At 44.1% G+C, this 22143-nt stretch overlaps 1 protein-coding gene across 4 annotated transcripts in view; it reads left to right on the forward strand.

Moving 5' to 3' along the window:
• LOC115389189 (inositol 1,4,5-trisphosphate receptor type 1-like) overlaps window positions 1–22143 on the forward strand; it is an 83600-nt gene that overhangs the window by 13680 nt on the left and 47777 nt on the right. For 3 of the 4 annotated variants that reach the window (XM_030092649.1, XM_030092650.1, XM_030092651.1), the window contains exons 4-38: window positions 2771–2886; window positions 2986–3072; window positions 4406–4564; window positions 5910–6008; window positions 6129–6212; window positions 6358–6504; window positions 6850–6954; window positions 7095–7139; window positions 7252–7281; window positions 7675–7829; window positions 9977–10076; window positions 10171–10331; window positions 10421–10562; window positions 10640–10798; window positions 10891–11063; window positions 12824–12943; window positions 13028–13219; window positions 13345–13596; window positions 13686–13827; window positions 13911–14064; window positions 14463–14656; window positions 14734–14872; window positions 14968–15022; window positions 15137–15302; window positions 15416–15583; window positions 16297–16362; window positions 16463–16600; window positions 16707–16832; window positions 16905–17105; window positions 17196–17447; window positions 17530–17655; window positions 17754–17882; window positions 18870–18990; window positions 19097–19281; window positions 21610–21758. In XM_030092649.1, coding sequence (XP_029948509.1) covers window positions 2771–2886; window positions 2986–3072; window positions 4406–4564; window positions 5910–6008; window positions 6129–6212; window positions 6358–6504; window positions 6850–6954; window positions 7095–7139; window positions 7252–7281; window positions 7675–7829; window positions 9977–10076; window positions 10171–10331; window positions 10421–10562; window positions 10640–10798; window positions 10891–11063; window positions 12824–12943; window positions 13028–13219; window positions 13345–13596; window positions 13686–13827; window positions 13911–14064; window positions 14463–14656; window positions 14734–14872; window positions 14968–15022; window positions 15137–15302; window positions 15416–15583; window positions 16297–16362; window positions 16463–16600; window positions 16707–16832; window positions 16905–17105; window positions 17196–17447; window positions 17530–17655; window positions 17754–17882; window positions 18870–18990; window positions 19097–19281; window positions 21610–21758 — 4837 coding nt within the window. The remainder of the gene's footprint in view (window positions 1–2770; window positions 2887–2985; window positions 3073–4405; window positions 4565–5909; window positions 6009–6128; window positions 6213–6357; window positions 6505–6849; window positions 6955–7094; window positions 7140–7251; window positions 7282–7674; window positions 7830–9976; window positions 10077–10170; window positions 10332–10420; window positions 10563–10639; window positions 10799–10890; window positions 11064–12823; window positions 12944–13027; window positions 13220–13344; window positions 13597–13685; window positions 13828–13910; window positions 14065–14462; window positions 14657–14733; window positions 14873–14967; window positions 15023–15136; window positions 15303–15415; window positions 15584–16296; window positions 16363–16462; window positions 16601–16706; window positions 16833–16904; window positions 17106–17195; window positions 17448–17529; window positions 17656–17753; window positions 17883–18869; window positions 18991–19096; window positions 19282–21609; window positions 21759–22143) is intronic. The other variant, XM_030092652.1, reaches the window with a different exon arrangement.

Genomic DNA, 22143 nt, shown 5'->3' on the forward strand with positions numbered 1-22143 from the left:
GTACTTTTCATGGATACAGCACACACCATGGCCGTTCATTTTCCACTCCATGTTGGAAATGTATTCAGTTCGATATGTACAGACGTATGTTGGGAAGTTTTCCATTTGGATACTAATAACCTGCTTTTTTTTTTTTCAAATGAATTTCCCACACAGCTATTTCAGTATTGAAAGGTGTATCGCTAAATATATTATTTCAGTTATAATTTTAATAATAGTGCACACAGCTATCTGCTACTTTTTCATCATTGTAAATGAGCCTCCTGCCAAAGGTCTGCGGCCCATATAATTCACATTCTTCCTCATCTGTTTCTCAGTCTTTAAGACAGATGTTCTCCCAGTGCCCCATTTTCTTCATTGGTCCTTGACCCCGTCTCTGGCTGTCCTCCTTCCTCCACCCTGCGCCCAATGACGGTTAATCCCTGGACGCTCCTTCACTGGCCGCGTTTCCGACATAGGCAGCCAGAGTCTCTATTTTTTACCACAGCGAGCGCCTCGTGTCTCCTGCACCAGTTGGGGTATAGGACACAGTTACTGCAGCCCCAGTTCCAAAAATCCAGGGACAATATGCAAATATAAAAAAAAAAAAAAAAAAAAATCTTTAATTTATTATTCATGTGCAACAATATTTTTATTTTATTTTATTTTTTTCACAGATACAACTTATAATTTTCACAACGTAAAACATTCTCCTACTTTGCCGTTGCATATTCTCGTCCATACAGGTAGGAGGCGTCTCGGGGGAAATAGAATCAGGCCATCTGCTTTGAAGGGTTCTCTCTGCCATTGTCTTTAAAAAGTGGAACAGAGGGATGTTTACGTTTTCTGTAGCAGCCTGTTTTTCTACTAACAGCCTGTAAACATTCAGGCTCTGAGAATACAAAGTGCTGTGACCTCTTTAGATTGAGATTTACTTTCAGGCAGACCGGTTTATCTCCTGGACTCTTCGACTGTGAAGCCATATCGTAGTGCAGTCGACTCAAAATGCATTTTAACGTTGTCCTGTTGTCATGGGCCAAACCGTGTTCTCACCATTGTTTATGTTTAACGTTTTTGCTCTCTGCACACACATCTATGTAGTTTCATTACAAAAAAACAAACAGCGCCCGCGAGTGATTATACAGGAAAAGTACATCCTTTCCAGTGTTTCTGCTGTTTCTGTGTAAACAGACATTGTTTTCAGAGTGTTGTAATGGAGATTGTGGTGTTTCTGCATCACGTGATGGTTTCTCTGCATGGTAAAGCTTTAACCTCCGTTTATCGAACAATGAACTGCGTACACCAAAAGTGGTTTCTGGTGTTGTTCTTGAGCCTGTGCAGTGAAATCTTCATAGTTTTGTCAGTTTCAGGATCCATTGTTGATTTCTGACATTCCTAAATTTGTTACATGATTGTCAAACCTTTGGCCTCCTTCACTTCCGAAATCTTCTCTCTAAAAATACCCGTTTTCTACTTTTCTCCTCTGTCATGTTACTGATCTGTTGCAAATTCCTGCATGGTTACAGAATCCCACAGCATCCAAACCACCTGTTTGTTCAGTCTTCCGTTACCTTTGCCCCATGTTTCTTTTTTTTAAAAGCTAATTCAATACAAGTCTTTTTTTTTTCCATTCAATTATAAAATATCTTCCTCATAACATCTGTTATGCTGTCTTTTGGTCCACTGTACTTAGAAAAAAAATAATAATAAAAAGGTTCATAGGAATTGTGAAAGAGAGTGTGTCTATTTACATTTTGGTCATCATCCCAACCTTTTTGTATATGTCCCAGTCATGAAGCAAATTATATAAATGATTAATGAATCATATATAGATTATAGCTGACAGCCTGTTATGCTGTAGGACATGTAATCTATTAGATAATTAAGTTTATTTCTCGTGTAAGGAAAGGGCTGAGAGATTAACTGATTTTTGGTAATTTAACCTCAAAAGAAGTTGATGTGACATCTGAGGATGTGTGCTGGTCGGGTTGTCTGCTGTTTGTCTGCTGATCATGGAGGATGAAGCATTTATCTGTCTGAAGTTTCATGAAGTGTTTTACACTAGTTTTTATGTGTGTGGAGGTGAGAGGTTGGCAGGAAGTGCAGTTTGACCGTGATGAGTTTGTGCAGTTCCGGTGTCTATGAAAGCTCCATGAATAAACAATAGCCGGCTCAGCCGCGGCGACGGTTCTCCAGTCCATCAGGTTTGTCCACCGACTGGCGACCTGTCCAGTGTGTGTCTTCAGTAATCTGGGATTGGCTCCAGCTCTGCGACCCTGCACAGGATTAGAAGACGGATGTAGTTTTTGGCAGTGAAACAAAAGTGTTGTTACAGCATTGAATGACTTTTTTTTTTCTTGCTACTTTTCAGTCAGTTTTATCTCATTCGTTGTTCAACAGTCAGTTCAACTGACCCTCGGTCAGACAAGGATGATATTTTTTGTGGCCATCACCTTTCTAGTAAGTTTAATAAAAACACATGTTGAAAACAGACATCACAACTTAAAGTCACGAAAGAAAATCTGTTGTAAGACTTTTGGTAGTATTTATATAGTTCTATTGGACTGTGCCATGTGAGCAGTTTCTCTGACTGCTTTTAAAATGTGGTGGAAAATGAGTTTTTTTTTTCTCATCAATACATGAATTGTTTACTGCTTTAACCCCAAAGTATTATTCACACTGATGCACAGATGCTTAAAACTACGGTAACGGCAACATGTCTCCCTATTGTAAATGCAAAATGCCAGTGCTTGATGACTGATTTTCTCTCTTTTTTGCTTCCTTTCCCCAGATTGCCTTTTCAAACTATGTCCCATGAACAGATACTCCGCACAGAAGCAGTTCTGGAAGGCGGCAAAACCCGGAGGCAACAGCACCACCGACACCGTCCTCCTCAACAAACTTCATGTAAGAAGAGCGCACCTCCACCCAGTCTCATCGCCCTGATGATGTGCAGGTTATTTACCAATTCTGTCTCCGTCTCCGTCTCCATCCTCTGTGCATCAGCATGCCGCTGACCTCGAGAAGAAACAGAATGAGTCGGAAAACCGCAAACTGCTGGGAACCGTCATCCAGTATGGAAATGTCATTCAGGTGCGTTTACAACACATGCTTACATGCATCCTGTCTGTAGTTCTGTACTGATCCAAATGGAGTTTTCAGTGTTTGCTCCAAGACAAAGAAGTGAGGAGAAAGAGCTCATTGTGAAGTCTTATCTCTGCTGTCTTAGCTTGGCTCTTTGCACAGGAATGTTGTTTTCCCAGGTGTGAGTTCATCTGAAATCCAGAATAGTAACACATTCCTGCACTGTGACACGCACGAGGGAAAACACCACATATACCGCTGTAAGATGTCCTGGTTTATGAGCAACCATCATTTTAACAGGACGTCTCCACTGACTGATTCCTGGTTAGGGAACAATAACTCTCTGGTTCTAACGGCACATGTCGCGCTGTGGGTTTGAGCTGAGTTTTAATGAGTAGAGTTGTACAGAGTTTCAAGCAGTACTCACAATCTGAATACTGTTAATACATTGTTGTTTTGAAACGATTCACAGTGTGTGAGAGATTACATTGTGTTAGGCACTTAAACTGCTCATCAGTGGTTTCCACCCTTTGTCTGTCTGCGAACCTCCAATATAACTTCTGAGACCCTGTTTACAAGTGAAAATAAAGGCACTTTCGCCAAGCCACACTACAGCCTTAGTAAACAGTTCTTTTGCAGATATGCGGGCAGATATGCAATAACAGCATTTGCCTCCAGAGTGTCATGACTCCTGGTCCAAATTGTCCTTGAAACTTGGAGGTTTTATAGTTAACATTCACTTGGTGTAGCAATCCAATTTTCATCGTCTGACAATACGAATGTCGGCGTTCTCGTTGTTAATAATGTTTATAGCGTATTGCTCTCTGCTTGCATGTGGGTTTCAGTACGAAAACAAACGGCAGCATTCACGTCAGGCCCTGCATGAAGAGTACATCGCTCTCAGCATTTCTACCATTTCCATGTAAACAGACATCCTTTTCAATGAAAAGTGATGCGTCTTCATTCATAGCGTTGTCGTGTAAACAGGACGTAACCAATGCGCCTTCCCAGACCAAAACACCTCAGTAAAGTCAACACATCCACTCTCAAAACAGACAATGTAAGGAGCCTTCAGAAAATAAGAGCAGTAATACTTTCCTAGGTCTGCTCTGGATGTTGGAAAGTGTCTCATGGTTTACTTTGATATGTGGAAAAGTAAAGTGAGCGACCTCATAGCAGGCATTAACGCTGCTCTCCTGAGTGGTACTCGACACCAAATGCTCTGCAGATGCTTTGGCTTTTCCTTTCAAACCCCCTGGTTCCCCCTCGCCCGTTTGATGCCACCTATAATGTGACTGTGTGGCTTTGCTACCATGTAATTCTCACCTTGTTTTGCCAACAGTTGCTGCACTTAAAAAGCAATAAATACCTGACGGTGAACAAGCGGCTGCCTGCGCTGCTGGAGAAAAACGCCATGAGAGTGACTCTGGACTCGGCAGGAAACGAAGGATCCTGGTTCTACATCCAGCCGTTCTACAAGCTGAGATCCCTGGGAGACAGTGTGGGTAGAGCTGAGAGTTAATTATGCTCAGCAAGAGACCTCCAGGATGTATTTTTAGACTTTTCAGGGGATTTTGAAACAGTCAGATGAACAGGCAATGCAGGTTGTTTTCATGAAGGACTTGATCAAAGAGCATGATGGGTACAGCGGTTCAGGATTCTGCCTTTTATTTAGACGGCAGAGCTTACCAAGCACAAACAACTGCTGACATACTGACGATTATCTTTTTAAGTGCCTCTTCATGAGGCGATTCTCTCGCACGGAGGTGATGTTAACGCCCAGCAGGCGCTCAGCAGCAGTTTTCAGCATTTTCAGATACTTAATTGTGAATGAGGTTTTTAATCGCCTGCCTCGCTCAGTCGTCCCGCCTGCAGCGCGCACGTTGTTTTCTTTTTTTATGGATGCTTACTCTGTGGTGTTTAAGTTTAATATAGCTCACTCACTATTAACCCGTCATTGAACGGAGTGATAATTTCTGATGACTTCCATATTTTACCCAAACGAACAGTAAAAAGAGACACCAGGATGTTAGTCCCACGTAAAGAAATCCTCTGAGAAAATCCTGACACTCAGAAACCTTTCCAGGCGATAAACAGTGAAGATTATGAAATTTTAATCAGTTCAGAAATTGTCTTAACAAATCTAATCAGATACAAATATCACACAATGGAACACTTTTTTTTGTCATGGTTGTTGTTTAATTTTTAATATCACTTTCAACAAAGTATTTCAGCAATAAGGGTTAAAGTAGTATTATTAGTCTCTTTGTGAAAACATGCTGAAAGCAGCATGAATTGCACAGCCTGAAGATTTTGAAAGTGAAGAACTGTATTGTAGCATATTTTGGAAGTGGAGACGAGATGCGAGTTAAACCGAGTCAATGAATTAACTTGAAGTAATTTCAAATTTTATTAGACCAATTTCCATTTAGGACTAACTCATAATATTTATGACAATCGTTAGTCTTCTTTGGAAATAAATGATAAGGGAAGAGATGAGTGTCAGATGGACAAAATCAAACTCCTGTGGCATTTCATAGTTGCATAATATGTATTCATCTTCAGAAAGATTTCTAGTTAGCGCAGTGTAAATTCATATATTCATATATTTTATCTTGCCTGAACATAAACAAGTAACTATTCTGGTGAGCCAAATCAGCTGCACTCAACATCCAGGCTTTAGTTTACAAGCAGCATGGTGTAGAGCTCCATCTAGTGTTCATGTGAGGAACAGCATGTCAGAGATTCTCTGAAAATAAAGGTTTTATTAGCTCTAAACTTACATGAGCATGTTTAAAGAAGATCATTTGCATCTAAATGGGTGATGATTGATTTCATTTCTGCAGGTGGTGATTGGAGATAAAGTCGTCCTCAACCCCGTGAACGCGGGACAGCCTCTACACGCCAGCAGCCACCAGTTAGTGGACAACCCAGGATGCAACGAGGTACATGGAAAATTCTGAGCGCTTCAGTTAAACACACACAACTGAGCCAGTACTAGTACTGGACAGTCCCAGTTTTAACCAAAAGTACGAGTCATTTTGAATGTTTGTTCTGTTTTTCAGGTGAATTCTGTGAATTGCAACACAAGCTGGAAAGTAGTTCTGTTCATGAAATGGAGCGACAACAAGGAGACGATCCTGAAAGGGGTGGGTGCCTCAATAAAAACTGTTCACAAGGAGAAACGGGAAGCTTTGAAACCTGCCTGTCATGACTGGAATGAAAGACTGAAAAACAGGCGGTGGGAGTTGAGAGAGTGACCGCTGGAGTGCTCTGCTGCGTCTGTAATTACAGGGTGACGTCGTGCGGTTGTTCCATGCGGAGCAGGAAAAGTTCCTCACATGTGACGACCACAGAAAGAAGCAATACGTTTTTCTTCGAACGACGGGCCGGCAGTCCGCTACTTCTGCCACCAGCAGCAAAGCACTCTGGGAAGTGGAGGTCAGTCGGCAATATGTTTTTTTTTTTTTTTGTTTTTTTTTTTTAATGAAACCTAATTCACCTCTTAATTATTTGGTTTTTATTCTCCTAAATCAGTTAAAACAAATGCTTAAAATGTAATACCTGCTGATAATGTTTCACTATAATGGTTAAACCATGCAGAGTGGGAAGATAAGTTTCACCTTCACACTGCAGGTGATAAGGATCTACATTTGTTTCTGTTATTTATTTATTTTTTTTTTAAGTCTGAAAAGCACAAATCCAATTGCACTTAAATTATAATAATCGAGCACAGATCATGCGGGCTCATTGCTCTCCGTCCCTGCGTTGTTCCCCCTTTCCCAGGTGGTCCACCATGACCCTTGCAGAGGAGGTGCAGGTTACTGGAACAGCCTGTTCAGGTTTAAGCATTTGGCCACTGGGTGCTATCTGGCTGCCGAGGTGGGTGAGGTGTGTGTCAACATCACCAGAGTTGTATTCTCACACTGTATCTGTGCTCCACGGGCCATGACCCTCAGAGATGCCAGGATGCTTGTTGGTATTCGATGACGTTACAGAGCTGTGATGAAGATGTTTGACTTGTTTCCCAGGTGAATCCAGACTTTGAGGAGGAGAGCGCCGAACAGCGGTCATCGGTGAGTCCGTCTGATCTCCTTCTTTACAGGGATTTAAAAGCCAAGCTGTTGGTTTCACTATTTTTATTTCTCTCTGTTAAAATGTCTTCTCGATCTTTGCCTCCTGCTGCAGGTGGTGGACTTCACACCCTTTAACTTCCAGGTACTGCTTTATGATCTTTACTTGGTTGCTGCTTTTGTCTTGTCCTGGATGGTGCTGGTCACTTTTAAAGAACGTCTTAATTTTAACGCCGCTGATCACCACCGTGTGTCACTCTGCCATCATCTATAGCAGATGCACGTTGTAAAGGAAGCTGCCACCAGGTGGCAGCGTTGCCGTTTGAGGCTGAAACGCTGATGTTGTGTGCAGGTCACAGCTTTGGGTCAAGGAGGTCACTGAGATGGCTGAACCCTGTAGAGTCACTATCACTTGTAGATAAAATTAAAAACTTCAACACCTCTTTTCCTTTGTTTTTATCTAAAGACCGTCCCTCCTCTCCCCTCTGCCATGTGCAGCCACCAGTTTGCTCTCTCACTGCATACCGTATGTCTCCAGCTGGATGCTGATAATGAAGCTCTGCGAGGCCGCCTGCGGGCTCCCCAGGAGAAGATCATGTACACGCTGGTGCCTGTACCCGACGGAATGGACATCTCCTCCATCTTCGAGCTGGATCCGACCACCCTGAGGGGCGGGGACTCCATGGTGCCCAGGTATGAATTCACACGGCCATTCTTTGAAATCCGGCTTTCTGCATCCGTTTCATTTGTACGGGAAGCTTTTGAGTCCCACACAGTTAAGATATACACAAGCCAAGGGGGGATATGAAGTGTTAAAATAAAATTAGGACACAGAGATGATGCCATACTTTTCTCAGAGGAAACTGTGTGAATATGACAACAAGAACGCTGCAAAACAGGAGAAGTGACAAATATCGTAACTCCACCTTCAATCAGTGAAACCACAGCGACGTCACGGTGATGTCAAAAGCCAAACAACACAAACAGTGACAGTAGTATCAGTTTGACTCGCCTGCGTGGGGAATTTCGAACTTGGCCAGAAAGGGAGTTTCTGAGGTAATGAGTGTGTTTGCTTTGTGCAGTTGTGGACAGGGAGCACTTTAGTTCCGTGTGGTCTGTTATGTCTGCATGACCAGCTGTCTGCCGTCACGCGGACCGGTGCCCAGTCTCTCCCTGACATTTGGTTGAAAATTGCAGCATTGGTCAGATCAGTGGGATATATATTTACTTTATTTCGCTGAGAAATAAGGGGATCCTGTGTTTCTCAGTGCGCTGCTCACTTTCACATAGCTTGACTGCTGCCTAGAAGAGGAAAGTCCCAATGTGGCATGAAACAAGAAATGAATAAGGTAGAAGTGGTGGGATCGTGATGAACCTTGGTTTTCACTTGCCTTGTAAATATTTTGCTTTCTGTTTTGTCTAAACTGTTCTGCAGATATTGTCTTCACACACTAAAGTATCCGTCCATGTATACAGGCTCGAAGGTTTGCTCTGCACTGATTTGTTGACTTATTTATTATTTATTGATGAGTCCTAAATATAATGCTACTGCAGTGGAAAAGAGATTGTGGGACCAATAATTATACTGTGAAACATCAGTATTATTTGATGAGCTATGCTCTCTGATCTCCTCCTTTTGGACCAAGAACCCACTGAAGAGAGTTTATGAGAGTTCACATTAACAGGAAACTTTGTTTACAGAGTGTGTGTGACCTTATTGGTGGGTTTTGTTTTTTTTTTTTTTTCCCTTGTTCCTTCTTTTAAAATAACAACACATGATGCAGCATTGTCAGTATTTGTGCTGATTGGCTGGCTGACCATATTATCCCTGATAAACCTCCGTTTCTGTCCGTCTGCTCCTGTTGGCGGAATTGCGTTGGAGAGAAGGTCTCCTTCCAAAACGACTGCGGTTGTACCTATTCTTGCCAAAGCACATCAGATAAGAACAGAGCCTCTCCACCTTGCCGCAAAGCCTCTATTGTGTCACGCCGTCAGGTGTGTGTCTGCGCGGTGCTCGGCTCTCGGCGCTCGCCGCTTCCCGCTCCAACCTGAAATAACCCCGTCCCTCAAACTTTAGCCCAGGGACTAATTACTCCCCGCGAGAAGCGCCGCACAAAGGTAAGCCTGTTAGTTCCAGCGGGCCGTTACGTAACGCCTGCCAAGAATATGGCTCCTGTCTGCTGGAGGCCTGACGAGCGACACACACGCTTACTCGCACGCCCACACGTGGAGAGAGGGATGCTTTGAGAATGAAGGACAGAGCTGGCTCAGACTTCACTATGCGTAAAGGTTTTAGTGCTTAATGAAGAAGAGACGTGGGTCAGTGCTGGATAATCCGTAATCTTGCTGCGTGCGCGGCTGGAGGGTGACGGCCGCGCCTGACCTGTACCCGTGTTTACATGCACCTGCTGCGTCCAACGCCGTAAACGGTGATTTATCGTTTATTAGATACACTTTTATAGCTACATAGCGTGCTATAAAGCTTGCCTTTCATGCTCAGACTTGTCGGTCTTTGCTGGCACGCTTTCAGAGAGACGAACTCCGACACTTCAGATTATGAGATTTGCTGCATGCTGAAGTCGAATTCTTGTTAGAAATCAGATCTGATGCTCAAAAGTCAGGATTCATCTCGATCAAAGCCAGGTGTAAATAACCCCAAACAGTAGTCATTGTGGTCAAATCCGAAGCACTTCTACATCCAAAAAGTCACTTTTTGGCAGAAAGAATGGAACCATGTTACTACTGAATACTTATTACCTCTACAGGCCTCAACGTTGTGCCTTGTGACAATTTTTTTTGTAATTTCCATCGTTTTCTCTCCATCATTTCTCTCTTTGCAGGAGCTCCTATGTCAGGCTAAGACACCTGTGCACAAACACATGGGTTCACAGCACCAACAACCCCATCGACAAAGAGGAGGAGAAGCCCGTGATGTTACGGGTGAGTGACCCATGGGTTGGTTGTTGAGGAGCATTGTGAAGATTCCCAACAATTTCTTAATTTTGTTGGGGGTTTTTTTTGTTTTTTTTGAAAGATTGGAACATCAGGGGTGAAAGAAGATAAAGAAGCCTTTGCCATTGTCCCTGTCCCGCCTGCTGAAGTGCGCGATTTAGACTTTGCTAATGATGCAAGTAAAGTGTTGGCGTCCATTGCCGGCAAGCTGGAAAAGGGCACAATCACACAAAATGAAAGGAGGTTCGAATTTAGATCTGTGTCCAGCATTGATTCCTTTTCAAAACTGTGTGGAAATACTGAGTTGTTGCTCTGCTTTATTCTCTCTGCAGGTTTGTGACAAAGCTCCTGGAGGACCTGGTTTTCTTTGTCGTTGACATTCCCAACAGTGGGCAGGATGTTTTGGAGATTATGGTCAACAAGCCGAACAGAGAAAGGCAGAAACTCATGAGAGAGCAGAACATCCTCAAACAGGTCGGCTTTCACTAGCGGATGCAGTTGATGTGTTGGTTTTTAATGTCATTTTCAGTCCAGGAATCTCCCTGTTGCAGATCTTCAAGCTCCTTCAGGCGCCCTTCACAGACAGCGGCGACGGGCCGATGCTGCGGCTGGAGGAGCTGGGGGACCAGCGCCACGCGCCCTTCAGACACATCTGCAGGCTCTGCTACAGAGTGCTGCGCCACTCCCAGCAGGACTACAGGAAAAACCAAGTATGCTGCTCACCGCGACTCCACTCTGCCCCTCACACACACTAGAGTTTTTCTGTGCAGAACTTATCTCCCGTTCCCCCCGGTTCTCGCAGGAATACATCGCCAAACAGTTCCGCTTCATGCAGAAGCAGATAGGCTACGACGTGCTGGCCGAAGACACAATAACCGCTCTGCTCCACAACAACCGGAAGCTGCTGGAGAAACACATCACCGCCGCTGAGATAGACACGTTTGTCACGCTAGTGAGGAAGAACCGCGAGCCGAGGTGAGGCTCGCTCAAACCGGCGGAGCCTGGCTGCCTGAGCAGAGCTGGCACCAAATGAGCTGCTGTGGCCACTTTGGGTCAGATTTGTTTGTATAACAGCTTCAGAGGAATGTAAATCTATGTAAATGTATTCAAATATGTGCTGCGAGAGTATGAGTGGAACTGCTTGTGCGTGACCTTGGCACTGCGGGTAATTTGCTGACAGTTGGTACGAACCTCTGTTGTGTTTGGATTTCGCCAAACGCTACTAATGACATGAGAATCGGGCTAATCCAGAAGTTTCATAAAGGAGGCTTTTACATCCCCAACTTTTACCCTAATGTGACACGACAGCAGCCATTAACGTTTGGATGCATTTTTGTATTTGGACGTAGAGTTTAATTCGCTTTTGCGTACAACAAGATTCTCAAAGTTTCTCTGAAGTTTTGAATAATTCTGGCATGATGGCATCACACAGTGCATACCTTGTGAGCTGTTCCACTTCAAATAATGATGTTCTGTTGGGTTTGCAAATAATGAATGTCAAGGCGGTTTTCTTAGTTTTCTGACATGAGACGTTATCCTGCTGAAAGCGGCCGTTAGAGGATGGTGCACTGTGGCCGTGAAGGAATGGACATCATCAGCAACGATCTGCACATGTCCCACAATGTTTAAATAATGCCTGTTTTTTGCTAAGTGGTCTAAAGAATGCAGATGAAATATTCCCCACTTAAACACACCCACAGCAGAGGACTGACTTGCTGAAACTTGGCAGAATGGATCCATGCTATCATGCTGCTTTTTATTCAACATGTGACACTGATAAACGAATATTACAGTAGAAATCAATAGAAATCAAGCCCTGCGATGTATTTAAAATGTCTTATTGTCCGCTTTCAGGCAGACTCTTTTGCTTTCATTAACTGACAGGGATGCCATCGAGTTTGATCTACTGCTCTTTCCAGAATATCTGCCTTCATAAAGTCTGATTGCTTAAGCTCTAAATTCCAAACCAGTGTGGTTATATCCTTCTTACGTCTGCTTATCGTCAGCGGCACACTGGACATTTATTTTCTCCAAGCATTAATCCTAAATGCAGAAATACAACAACTACAACACTTTTAGCTTAGGGGCCAACATGCAGCCCCATTTCATCTTGAGTGAGCTGGACCGGTGAAATAGCACCATATGGTCTTGACATTTGAATTTTTGAATGTTGTGGCACTGAGTCGACATACACATTAGTTTCAAAGTACATTTTAGTTGTTCTTTTTGAAATTTGTAAAAAAGAAAAGTACTAAAATTTCAGAATCAAGCCAATTTAATGATGCTATCTGGTGTAAAAGTTCTCCTGTAGATGTGGTATTATTCTTATTTTTACAAATTTACCCTTTGTTGGAAATTCAGTCAAGTGGTTTCTTTGGTGGTTTGGCAGGCCGGATCAGAGCCTCTTGTGGGCTGGGTTTGGCTCGTGGGATTTCTGTTTGACACTCCTGCTGTAGACAGAACATGAGAACAAAAATCAGTGCACAAATACCAAAGCTTTTTTTTAATTTGACCTTTATTTTTCCAGGTTGTTCTTTGAGATCAAGTGATCTTTTTTTACAAGTAAAGTCAGGCCAGAATGACAGCATTAAACAAATAGTAGAGATTAAATCATGAAGAGCGCTCCAGGCAGAATGATCTCTTCAGTAGCCATTTTTTAAAGACCTTAATATTTAGAAAAAAAGAAACTGACATATTGTAATTAAGAAAAATATTTGATTTTTCTCGGTGTGTAGGTTTCTGGATTACCTGTCAGATCTCTGCGTGTCCATGAACAAATCCATCCCTGTGACCCAGGAGCTCATCTGTAACGCAGTGCTGGACTCCAACAACGCCGACATCCTCATTGAAACCAAGTACGGAACTCGTTTCAGTCGTTTATCAGGCTTTGTAAAAGTCAGACATGTGGTTTTGGAGTCAGCCTTTCGGCTGTTTTTCAGATTGGTCCTTTCGAGGTTCGAGATCGAGACGACGGCAAACGGGGAGAATCCCGTCGAGGCTGAAGATGAGGAGGAGGTGTGGCTCTTCTGGAAAGACAACTGCAAGGAGATCCGCAGTAAGAGCGTCCGAGAGTTGGCCCAGGATGCAAAGGAGGGTCAGAAGGAGGACCAGGAGATCGTCAGCTACTACAGGTCAGATCTTTAGCTTTGATTAGTAGAGTAAGGTTACACGCTAAAACTTGAGGATGACATTTTTTTAAGTAGCCCTGGATGAATGTTGCATTGTTCCTGTAGGATTAATGGAAATGTGCTGACAGGTGCCAGCTGAACCTCTTCGCCCGGATGTGTCTGGACCGTCAGTACTTGGCCATCAACAAGATCTCAGGCCAGCTGGACGTGGATTTGATCCTGCGCTCCATGTCCGACGAGGACCTGCCCTTCGACCTGCGGGCGTCTTTCTGCCGCCTGATGCTGCACATGCACGTGGACCGCGACCCCCAGGAGCAGGTCACCCCCGTCAAATACGCCCGCCTGTGGTCGGAGATCCCCTCTAAAATCGCCATCGACGAGTGAGTTGGCGCGATGAGTTTCCCAGCAGGGCTGGTGTTGTCCTTACAGAGATGCGTCTCTCAGATGTAGTTTTCCTCTGATTATTCAGCTACGACAACGACGGCACCACCAGAGACGAGATCAAAGAGCGTTTCTGCCTCACCATGGACTTTGTGGAGAACTACCTGAGAGAGGTGGTGTCGCAAAACATCCCCTTCTCCGACAAGGAGAAAAACAAGCTGACTTTCGAGGTGATAATGCGCCCACAGCCACAGCATGATCAGATCCTCACTCAGGGTTCAATCAAATTAATTGTTTTTTGTTTATTTCGCAGGTTGTCAACCTGGCGAGGAACCTCATCTACTTTGGTTTCTACAACTTCAGCGACCTGCTTCGACTGACAAAGATCCTGCTGAACATTTTGGACTGCGTGCACGTCAGCACCATTTACCCCATCAACAAGATCGAGAAGGGAGAGGAAACCAAAGGTAAACATGCCTTCCTTCAGACTCAACATGTCAATCTTCCTTTTCATTTTTTAGTAATGTGGAAGGATTACTATTGCAACAACACATCATCAGTAGGGTAAAACTAACCTGTCTCACGACGGTCTAAACCCAGCTCACGTTCCCTATTAGTGGGTGAACAATCCAACGCTTGGTGAATTCTGCTTCACAATAATAGGAAGAGCCGACATCGAAGGATCAAATGAAGGAAAAAGAGTGAACTGACTTCCATTTTTTAGTGTTTCTTTGGCAACAATTCATTGCAAATTTTTACAAGTCAGACTCTTTAGGATCCATTTATAAATTTCAGACATAGATTTTATTTACAAATCTCCTCAGTTGACTGCATCTCCTGTTCTGACTCTCCGTCTGCGCTGCAGCTGGCAGTAATGTGATGAAGTCCATTCATGGAGTCGGGGAGCTCATGACGCAGGTGGTGCTGCGGGGAGGCGGCCTGCTGCCCACCACGCCGACCCATCAGCCCGAGGGAGACGTGGTTAAAACGCAGACCGAGCCGGAGAGAGAGGACATCATGGTGATGGACACCAAGCTCAAAGTCATTGAAATCCTGCAAGTAAGACAACAGGAGGGAATGTTTCTCCGTGAAGCCGCGCTCTCAAACACGTAGTAACACTTTCTCTCTCCCTTCAGTTTATTTTGAATGTGCGACTGGACTACAGGATTTCCTGCCTGCTCTGTATCTTTAAACGAGAGTTTGATGAGAATAATCCACAAGGAGAAAACGCTGCCAATCAAAATGGGAGCAATAATGTCGCCAATCCAATGCCAGGTATAAAACTAATCTATTAAAAAGAAATAGTGTGAATTGTGTTGTTAACCTGCTGCTGACAAACACGTCCTCGTATCACTTTTGACCAACTTCAGGAAATTTTGACTTTGAGAACATCGAGGAACAGGCAGAGGGGATTTTTGGAGGAAGGTAACGCAGATTTCTTGTATTTCCAAAGCTGATTAAGAGGCTGCTAACAATCTGAAGTAAGCTGGCATGAAATTAAAGGTAATTTGAAGTGACGTTGATGTGCCTGTGGCGCAGTGAGGAGAACACTCCGCTGGACCTGGACGACCACGGCGGTCGCACCTTCTTAAGGGTCCTGCTGCACCTGACCATGCACGACTACCCGCCCCTCGTGTCTGGAGCGCTTCACCTGCTCTTTAGGCACTTCAGCCAGAGGCAGGAGGTCCTGATGGCCTTCAAACAAGTGAGCCTCTTCACACTGTAAACCTAACATGTAGCACACACCTCTCAGACAATACCTGTGTCGCGATTTGTGATTAAAGCTCAGGAAAACTGATTTCTTTGATTAAAATTCAGGTCCAGCTGCTGGTCACCAGTCAGGATGTCGACAACTACAAGCAGATCAAGTCGGATCTTGACCAGCTGCGCTCCATCGTGGAAAAATCTGAGCTGTGGGTTTACAAGAGGCAAGGAGAGGATGGGATGGACGGAGATGGACCTTCAGAGTCTGACAGTAAAAAGAAGGTACACTGTGCAGACCCTGACCGTCAAGCTCTTATCGGTGCTCTGAGTCCCTGATGTTGAATCGTGTCTCTCTTCCTCTTCAAAAAGAGAGCAAGCACCATAAAACGTTATTTTATATTCTAAATTATTTGCTTCAAGACTGTGAAGCAGGCTGAGGTGCATTACATTGCCTAAAAAGAAACGATTAACAAAAACAATAAAAGGTAAAATTCTGCGCAAACGTGTGCCCATGTGTATAAATTAATATATTCAGAATAATAGAATTGTAGTGAAACCAACACACAGCTGAAATAACTGGACAAACCTCATCAATTTATTATGCAATATGAAAGAAATACAGCTAAAAGGAGGGTTCGGGTGAGGATGTATAGTACTAGAAATAGTATAATATAAATAGAAACAATACACAGACATAAAATTGCACTGCACCACGTAATAGTCAGACTAAAAAGTGACTTTTGACAACTTTCATGCTACTCATCTCAAAAGATGCAAACTTCACTGTGGTTTTTAACTGATTTTTCTGGGTTTTTTTTGGTTTGTTTGTTTTTTTATTAAATGTGTCAAAAATCAGATTGTATTCCAGGCCTTCCTTTATTCTCCACTTCTTATTGAGACCTGCACTGAGCTGTCAAACTGTGTAGCCGAAGTCGGCTGAGTAAAGAAAAGTTTGACGAAGTGTGAAGGATTAATCGTAACTCATCATTCTGCAGGGAGATTCACTGGACAAGAAGAAGACAGAAAACACCAGCAGCTACAACTACAGAGTTGTCAAAGAGGTGATTTGGTCTTCTTTTTTTCATATAAGGAAATGTCCTTATTATAACTTTCCAGCTTTTGTGGCTTATCGTAAAAGATCTGCTCACTGTGCGCTCTCAGATCCTGCTGCGCCTCAGCAACCTGTGTGTTCAGGAGGGAAGCTCAGGGAAGAAGAGCAAGAAGCAGCAGCAGCGGCTGCTGAGGAACATGGGAGCTCACAGCGTGGTGCTGGAACTCCTGCAGATCCCCTACGAGAAGGTGCCACATCGAAGCTGATTATTGTCTGCGTATAGAGATACACACTGATTCAGTTGGAAGAAATCCCTCTTTTTTTTTTTTTTTTTTTTTTTTTTATGTGCTGCAGGGTGAAGATGTCCGGATGCAGGAGATCATGAAACTGGCTCATGAGTTTCTGCAGAACTTCTGTGCTGGGAACCAGCAGAACCAGGCCCTGCTCCACAAGCACATCAACTTATTTCTCAACCCAGGGGTGAGTAATGGAGCCACATCGTTAAGCTGATTAATTCCTCATAAAACTCATGTCATTCTCTTCTCTGCTCAGATCCTGGAGGCCATCACCATGCAGCACATCTTCATGAATAACTTCCAGCTGTGCAGTGAGATCAACGAGCGCGTGGTCCAGCACTTTGTCCACTGCACCGAGACGCACGGCCGACATGTCCAGTACCTCAAGTTTCTGCAGACCATCGTTAAAGCCGAGAACAAGTTCATCAAGAAGTGTCAGGACATCGTCATGGCAGAGGTCTGTTTCCTCACATTTCATGCAAGAGTAATGCAAGAAAAGGATGAAACCAGTTATTCGGAATCTATCATCATCTCTCTTTCTGCCCAGCTGGTGAACTCAGGCGAGGACGTCCTGGTCTTCTACAACGACCGCGCCTCCTTCCAGACCCTGGTCCAGATGATGCGCTCGGAGCGGGACCGCATGGATGAGAACAGCCCTCTGATGTACCACATCCACCTGGTGGAGCTGCTGGCCGTCTGCACCGAGGGCAAGAACGTCTACACCGAGATCAAGTGCAACTCCCTGCTGCCCCTGGACGACATCGTCCGGGTCGTCACCCACGAAGACTGCATTCCCGAGGTGGGACGGCGATACAGCCTCGGTCAGCAGTCCACCCGTCGCCGTCCCGCCTCGTTACGTTTCTGTGTTTGCGTCCCGACAGGTGAAGATCGCCTACATCAATTTTCTGAACCACTGTTACGTCGACACAGAAGTGGAGATGAAGGAGATTTACACGTCCAACCACATGTGGAAGCTGTTCGAGAACTTCCTGGTGGATATCTGCAGGGTGAGCCTCCGGAGGGCGTCCTGCCCGTCACCAGCACACACAGGAAGTGTGATCCGGTGGCGGCGTGTCGCGCTAATGCGTCTCCCCTCCTTTCTTAGGTGTGCAATAACACCAGTGACAGGAAGCATGCGGATACCATGCTGGAGCGTTACGTAACCGAGACGGTCATGAGTATCGTCACATGTTTCTTCAGCTCCCCTTTTTCTGACCAGAGCACGAGCCTCCAGGTACAGTGGACCGCTGTCCAAATCGTGTCGTCAGCACTCCTGTCTTTACATATTGACCGTTTTTGAGTTTTAAAGTGTGAAACAAGAGGACTGCTCCTCAAATGCACATCCAATTCTTCCTTTTTTGCTTAGATGGCTCGTCGTATGTATGTAAGTAGCGATAACTCTTCCCCTCGGTGTTGTTTCCAGACTCTTGGTCGTCTTCCTCATCAACAGGCTCTGAATGTGTAGAAATATTTACTGTGTGGGTTTTCACATTATCATAGCTTAGTCAGCGCGCACACTTTGCTTTTCCCAGATCTGTGGGTGTGTTGCACAAGGTTTTTCTGGGACACGGTGCAGACGATGTGCTGGTGCAGTGCAGCCGCACCGTATCTTAGATTTTTGATGTAGCCATGTCTTGACGCCCACGCCTTTCCCAATAAATCATGACGACTGCTCCGTACAGTTTCCCTGTGCTTTTGTTGTGCGCACACTTGCCCACTTCATACAACCCCGCCATGTGTTTTCAAGAGCTGTTTGTGTCGAGTTGGTTTCAGTCGGATCTGCTGATTCCCCTTTTATGTAACCGTTGGTACTTTTCTGAGAATTCTGCTTAGCTGAGGTTGAACAAATGCATGGTGACGCGACAACCCTCTTCCCTCTTCTCTTGTAACAGGCCGCCATTCTTGGCAAGATAACTGAGGTATTTATTGTATTTAGGCCGGGTAGAAATCGGCTGTATTTTTCGTTCTCACTGTTTTGCTGTGTTTGTGTTAGAAATGTCTGAATATGGGCCTCTGACCCACTGGGCCTGGAGCTTTTGGTGCTTCTTCCATAGATTCCATAGTATCCTCACGTTCTCATATCTACCACAAATGGCTTCACGGGTTCTACCAAATCACTACAAAGCCACTCTTGAATATTTCTAATTTCTCACCCTATCTATTAATCTACTTTTTTTTTCTTTTTTTTCCGTTTCTGATTCAGTTTCTTGTTGTCTTCCAGACTCGTCAGCCCGTGTTTGTGCAGCTGCTTCAGGGAGTGTTCAGGGTTTACCACTGTAACTGGCTCAACCCGGTTCAGAAGGCCTCAGTCGAGGCCTGCATTAAAGTACTCTCAGACGTTGGTAAGATATTAACGACATTTTGGGCTCGTTCTACTCCTTTCCTGTCCACCACAGTTAACCGTCGGTATCTGTGTGTCCATTAAATCTCCTCTCCGCCACCTTCTAGCCAAGAGCAGAGCGATCGCCATCCCGGTGGACCTGGACAGTCAGGTGAACAACCTGTTTGTTAAGTCCAATAACGTTGTGCAGAAGAGCATCCTCAACTGGAGGCTGTCGGCCAAGAACATGTCCAGACGGGACTCAGGCCAGACGACCTCTAAAGATTACAGAAACATCATCGAAAGGCTGCAGGTCAGAAAAACCTTCAGTGCATTTTGCCCGTGTCTTGTAGGTGATTGAATTTTAATGACTTTGTTTTTTTTTCAAGCGGGAAACTGATACAGTGGCAAAAACCTCAAAGAGCATGTTGCAGTCAGCATTTAACAGCAACAAAAACAAGCAAAGCAGACTGAAAACAGCAGCAGTAAAAATTAAGCTTTGTTGGAAAAGCTGCTTCAAATGTGAATTCGAACGCTCTCGATTCCTGCGTGAATACAGGAGGCTGGTTTATGGTGGGTGACAGAAGGGGCAGTAATGACTTCTCTCAAGTCCATTAACCACACATCTGACTGTGGAACAGGACATGTCGTTCTTTGGGCGCTGGTCGGATGGCTTTCTGCACCACAGTCAGCCCAACAGGGAGAAGCTGGAACGAAATAACCTGCAATTACCCGAAAACACCAAACGCACAGCATGCACATGCAGCTTCTTTTGGCTGTTACGCATTATTAGATAAGCGGGGAACATTTTTGACAATGCAGATGCATTCATGCTTAGCTTAAGAGTCACAATAGTATCTCACTATCCAAGTAGCCGGCTGACACATTTCATATCTGATGATTAAATGTGATAGAAGTAACTGCAGAATCACATTGGGGGGGAAAAAAAAGGCTTTTCTTGGCAGTAAAATAATGTTAATTGGAAGAAAAAACTTAAAATACAAAGAAATCATCATCTTCTTCATGGTTTGTATTAGTTGTCAATGGTATTCATACGTATTGCAACACACATCAACAGTACTACAGTATCACATGTTGGCTTTATCGTGCAGCCGTAGTCGTGTCCCAGTTTTTCTTCTCGACTCTTGCATCTGTTCAAAGCATTTCGCCTTCTGCGTATCGAAAGGAAGTGGGTTACATGCACTGTAAACGTGGGTTTCTTTTCTGTCTCACCCCAGACTCCAAATCTGACTTACTACACTGCAGCTTCCTTCCTCCCTTCTAAAGAACAATTACTCAGCAGTTTATCACGCATCTCGAATACTCTTAGGAGCACAGAATCACGCGTTTTCTCTGTAAATATGATGCAATATGAGTCTGTTAAACCTGTATGTGATTAGATTGTCAGTTGTTGTTTTTAACTTCATTCCAAACGCCTTTATTTTTTTATTTTTTTATTTATTTATTTTTTTTTTATAGATAATTTGCATTGTAAAGTGGAATTTGACACCGCAGGCTTATTAAAACACTGAGAATAAGGAAGACATTTCAGAAGGGGCTTTTTTTTTGTTTGCTTGCTTCAACACTAACAAGGTAAAGTTTTTTTGTTTTTTTTTCCTTCTGCTCCGGCGGATGATGTTACATGGGAAACTGCCAGCGCGTTCTTATTAAAGGCACGATGTGTCACACATCAGAGTGTGTGCCTTGTTCAGCCATGCCCCGTGTGTCTTTACTCACTGTGTAAAACAGGCTGCAACACTCCAGAGCTGTTCACCATGGTTAATATGGCCAGCGTCACGTAACGCTGTTGGTAAAACAAAACACAGACGGAGGGATTTCTCATAACTTCCGTCAAAAAAAAACAAAAAAAAAACAGCGTTTTCAGTAATAGGCCGAGCCGTCACTCCCTTTTTCTGTCGTAATGCGTGATTCAGTTTGCACTGGAAGTCTGGAAAGTCACTGACCCCCCCCTGCTTCAGTTCAACCATTGTCTCTGCTGACACAGGAAACAAACAGTTATGAGCCAAGCCTTGTGTATTCTCACAGTTGTCCCAATTACTTTTTTTTCTGAGCACACTCATGTGATTTACAGTCTTTCTGTTGCACGTTTGAGTTTTGCTTTTAAATTGTTCCTTAACTAGAGATCTTCATCAAACACGTTTATGTATTTCACATGGTGTTCGTGTAGTTAAGAATTTACTGTCTCACATCATTTTTCACTATGTTTTTAACAATGATTTGCAGAAATGTATAACTCTTTAACTATAAGTAATGGAACTTTACGATCTTACTTATTTGATTTAAAAAGGGCAACAATTATGTTTTAGTTGTTACAATGCTCCAATATTGCATTTCAGCAATAGAAAAGCCCCTGACTAGTATTTTGAAATATTTAAATTCCCACTTTGCTCTATTTAGTGATTTACATATTTGGTATCACAGGTCCTGTAGAGCAGACGCCAGTGTGAGGAGGCGTTGTTTATAGTTGCATTACAGACTTCAGGAGAAGTAAACACTGTAATTGGTGCTATTGAGTGATTAAACATTCAGCTTATAATAAGAAAAGCGGCAAACAAACTCAGAGGTGACCTTGTTTCTTTTCTCCCTGCTGATGAGAGGCTATCTCGGCTGTGCTCTGCAGGACATCGTGTCGGCGCTGGAGGATCGTCTGAGGCCGCTGGTCCAAGCCGAGCTCTCGGTGCTGGTGGACGTGCTGCACCGTCCCGAGCTGCTCTTCCCCGAAAACACTGACGCTCGCAAGAAATGTGAAAGCGGAGGATTCATCTCGAAGTGAGCGCACACAGAGCGATAACATGGCGGAACAGAGCTGGGCGCCGTCTTGGACTGAGAATCTATTATATTACTGTACAGCAGGACCACAACCAGCACGATTTCTCTTTGAGTGGACTGGAGTTCTAAAATAGTCCATCTATATACACAGAGAGGTTTGAGAGCGCGGTGACAGTGGAAAAACCTTTGAACAGAGGAGGAGGTTGATGCCACCGTCTCTCCCCAATCTTTTTTTTCCCCTGCCAAACAAATTCTTAAATCCATCTTCAAAGCATCATGGTCAATCACACTGACCCCCCGTGTGACCTCCCATGTCACCATGCGGCTCGTTAGAAGGCTAATGAACCACACTCTGGGTCCCCCGAGGGTCATCCGCTTGAGAAAC

The sequence above is a fragment of the Salarias fasciatus genome, chromosome 5, assembly GCF_902148845.1.
Source record: "Salarias fasciatus chromosome 5, fSalaFa1.1, whole genome shotgun sequence".
In the NCBI taxonomy this organism is placed as follows: domain Eukaryota; kingdom Metazoa; phylum Chordata; class Actinopteri; order Blenniiformes; family Blenniidae; genus Salarias; species Salarias fasciatus.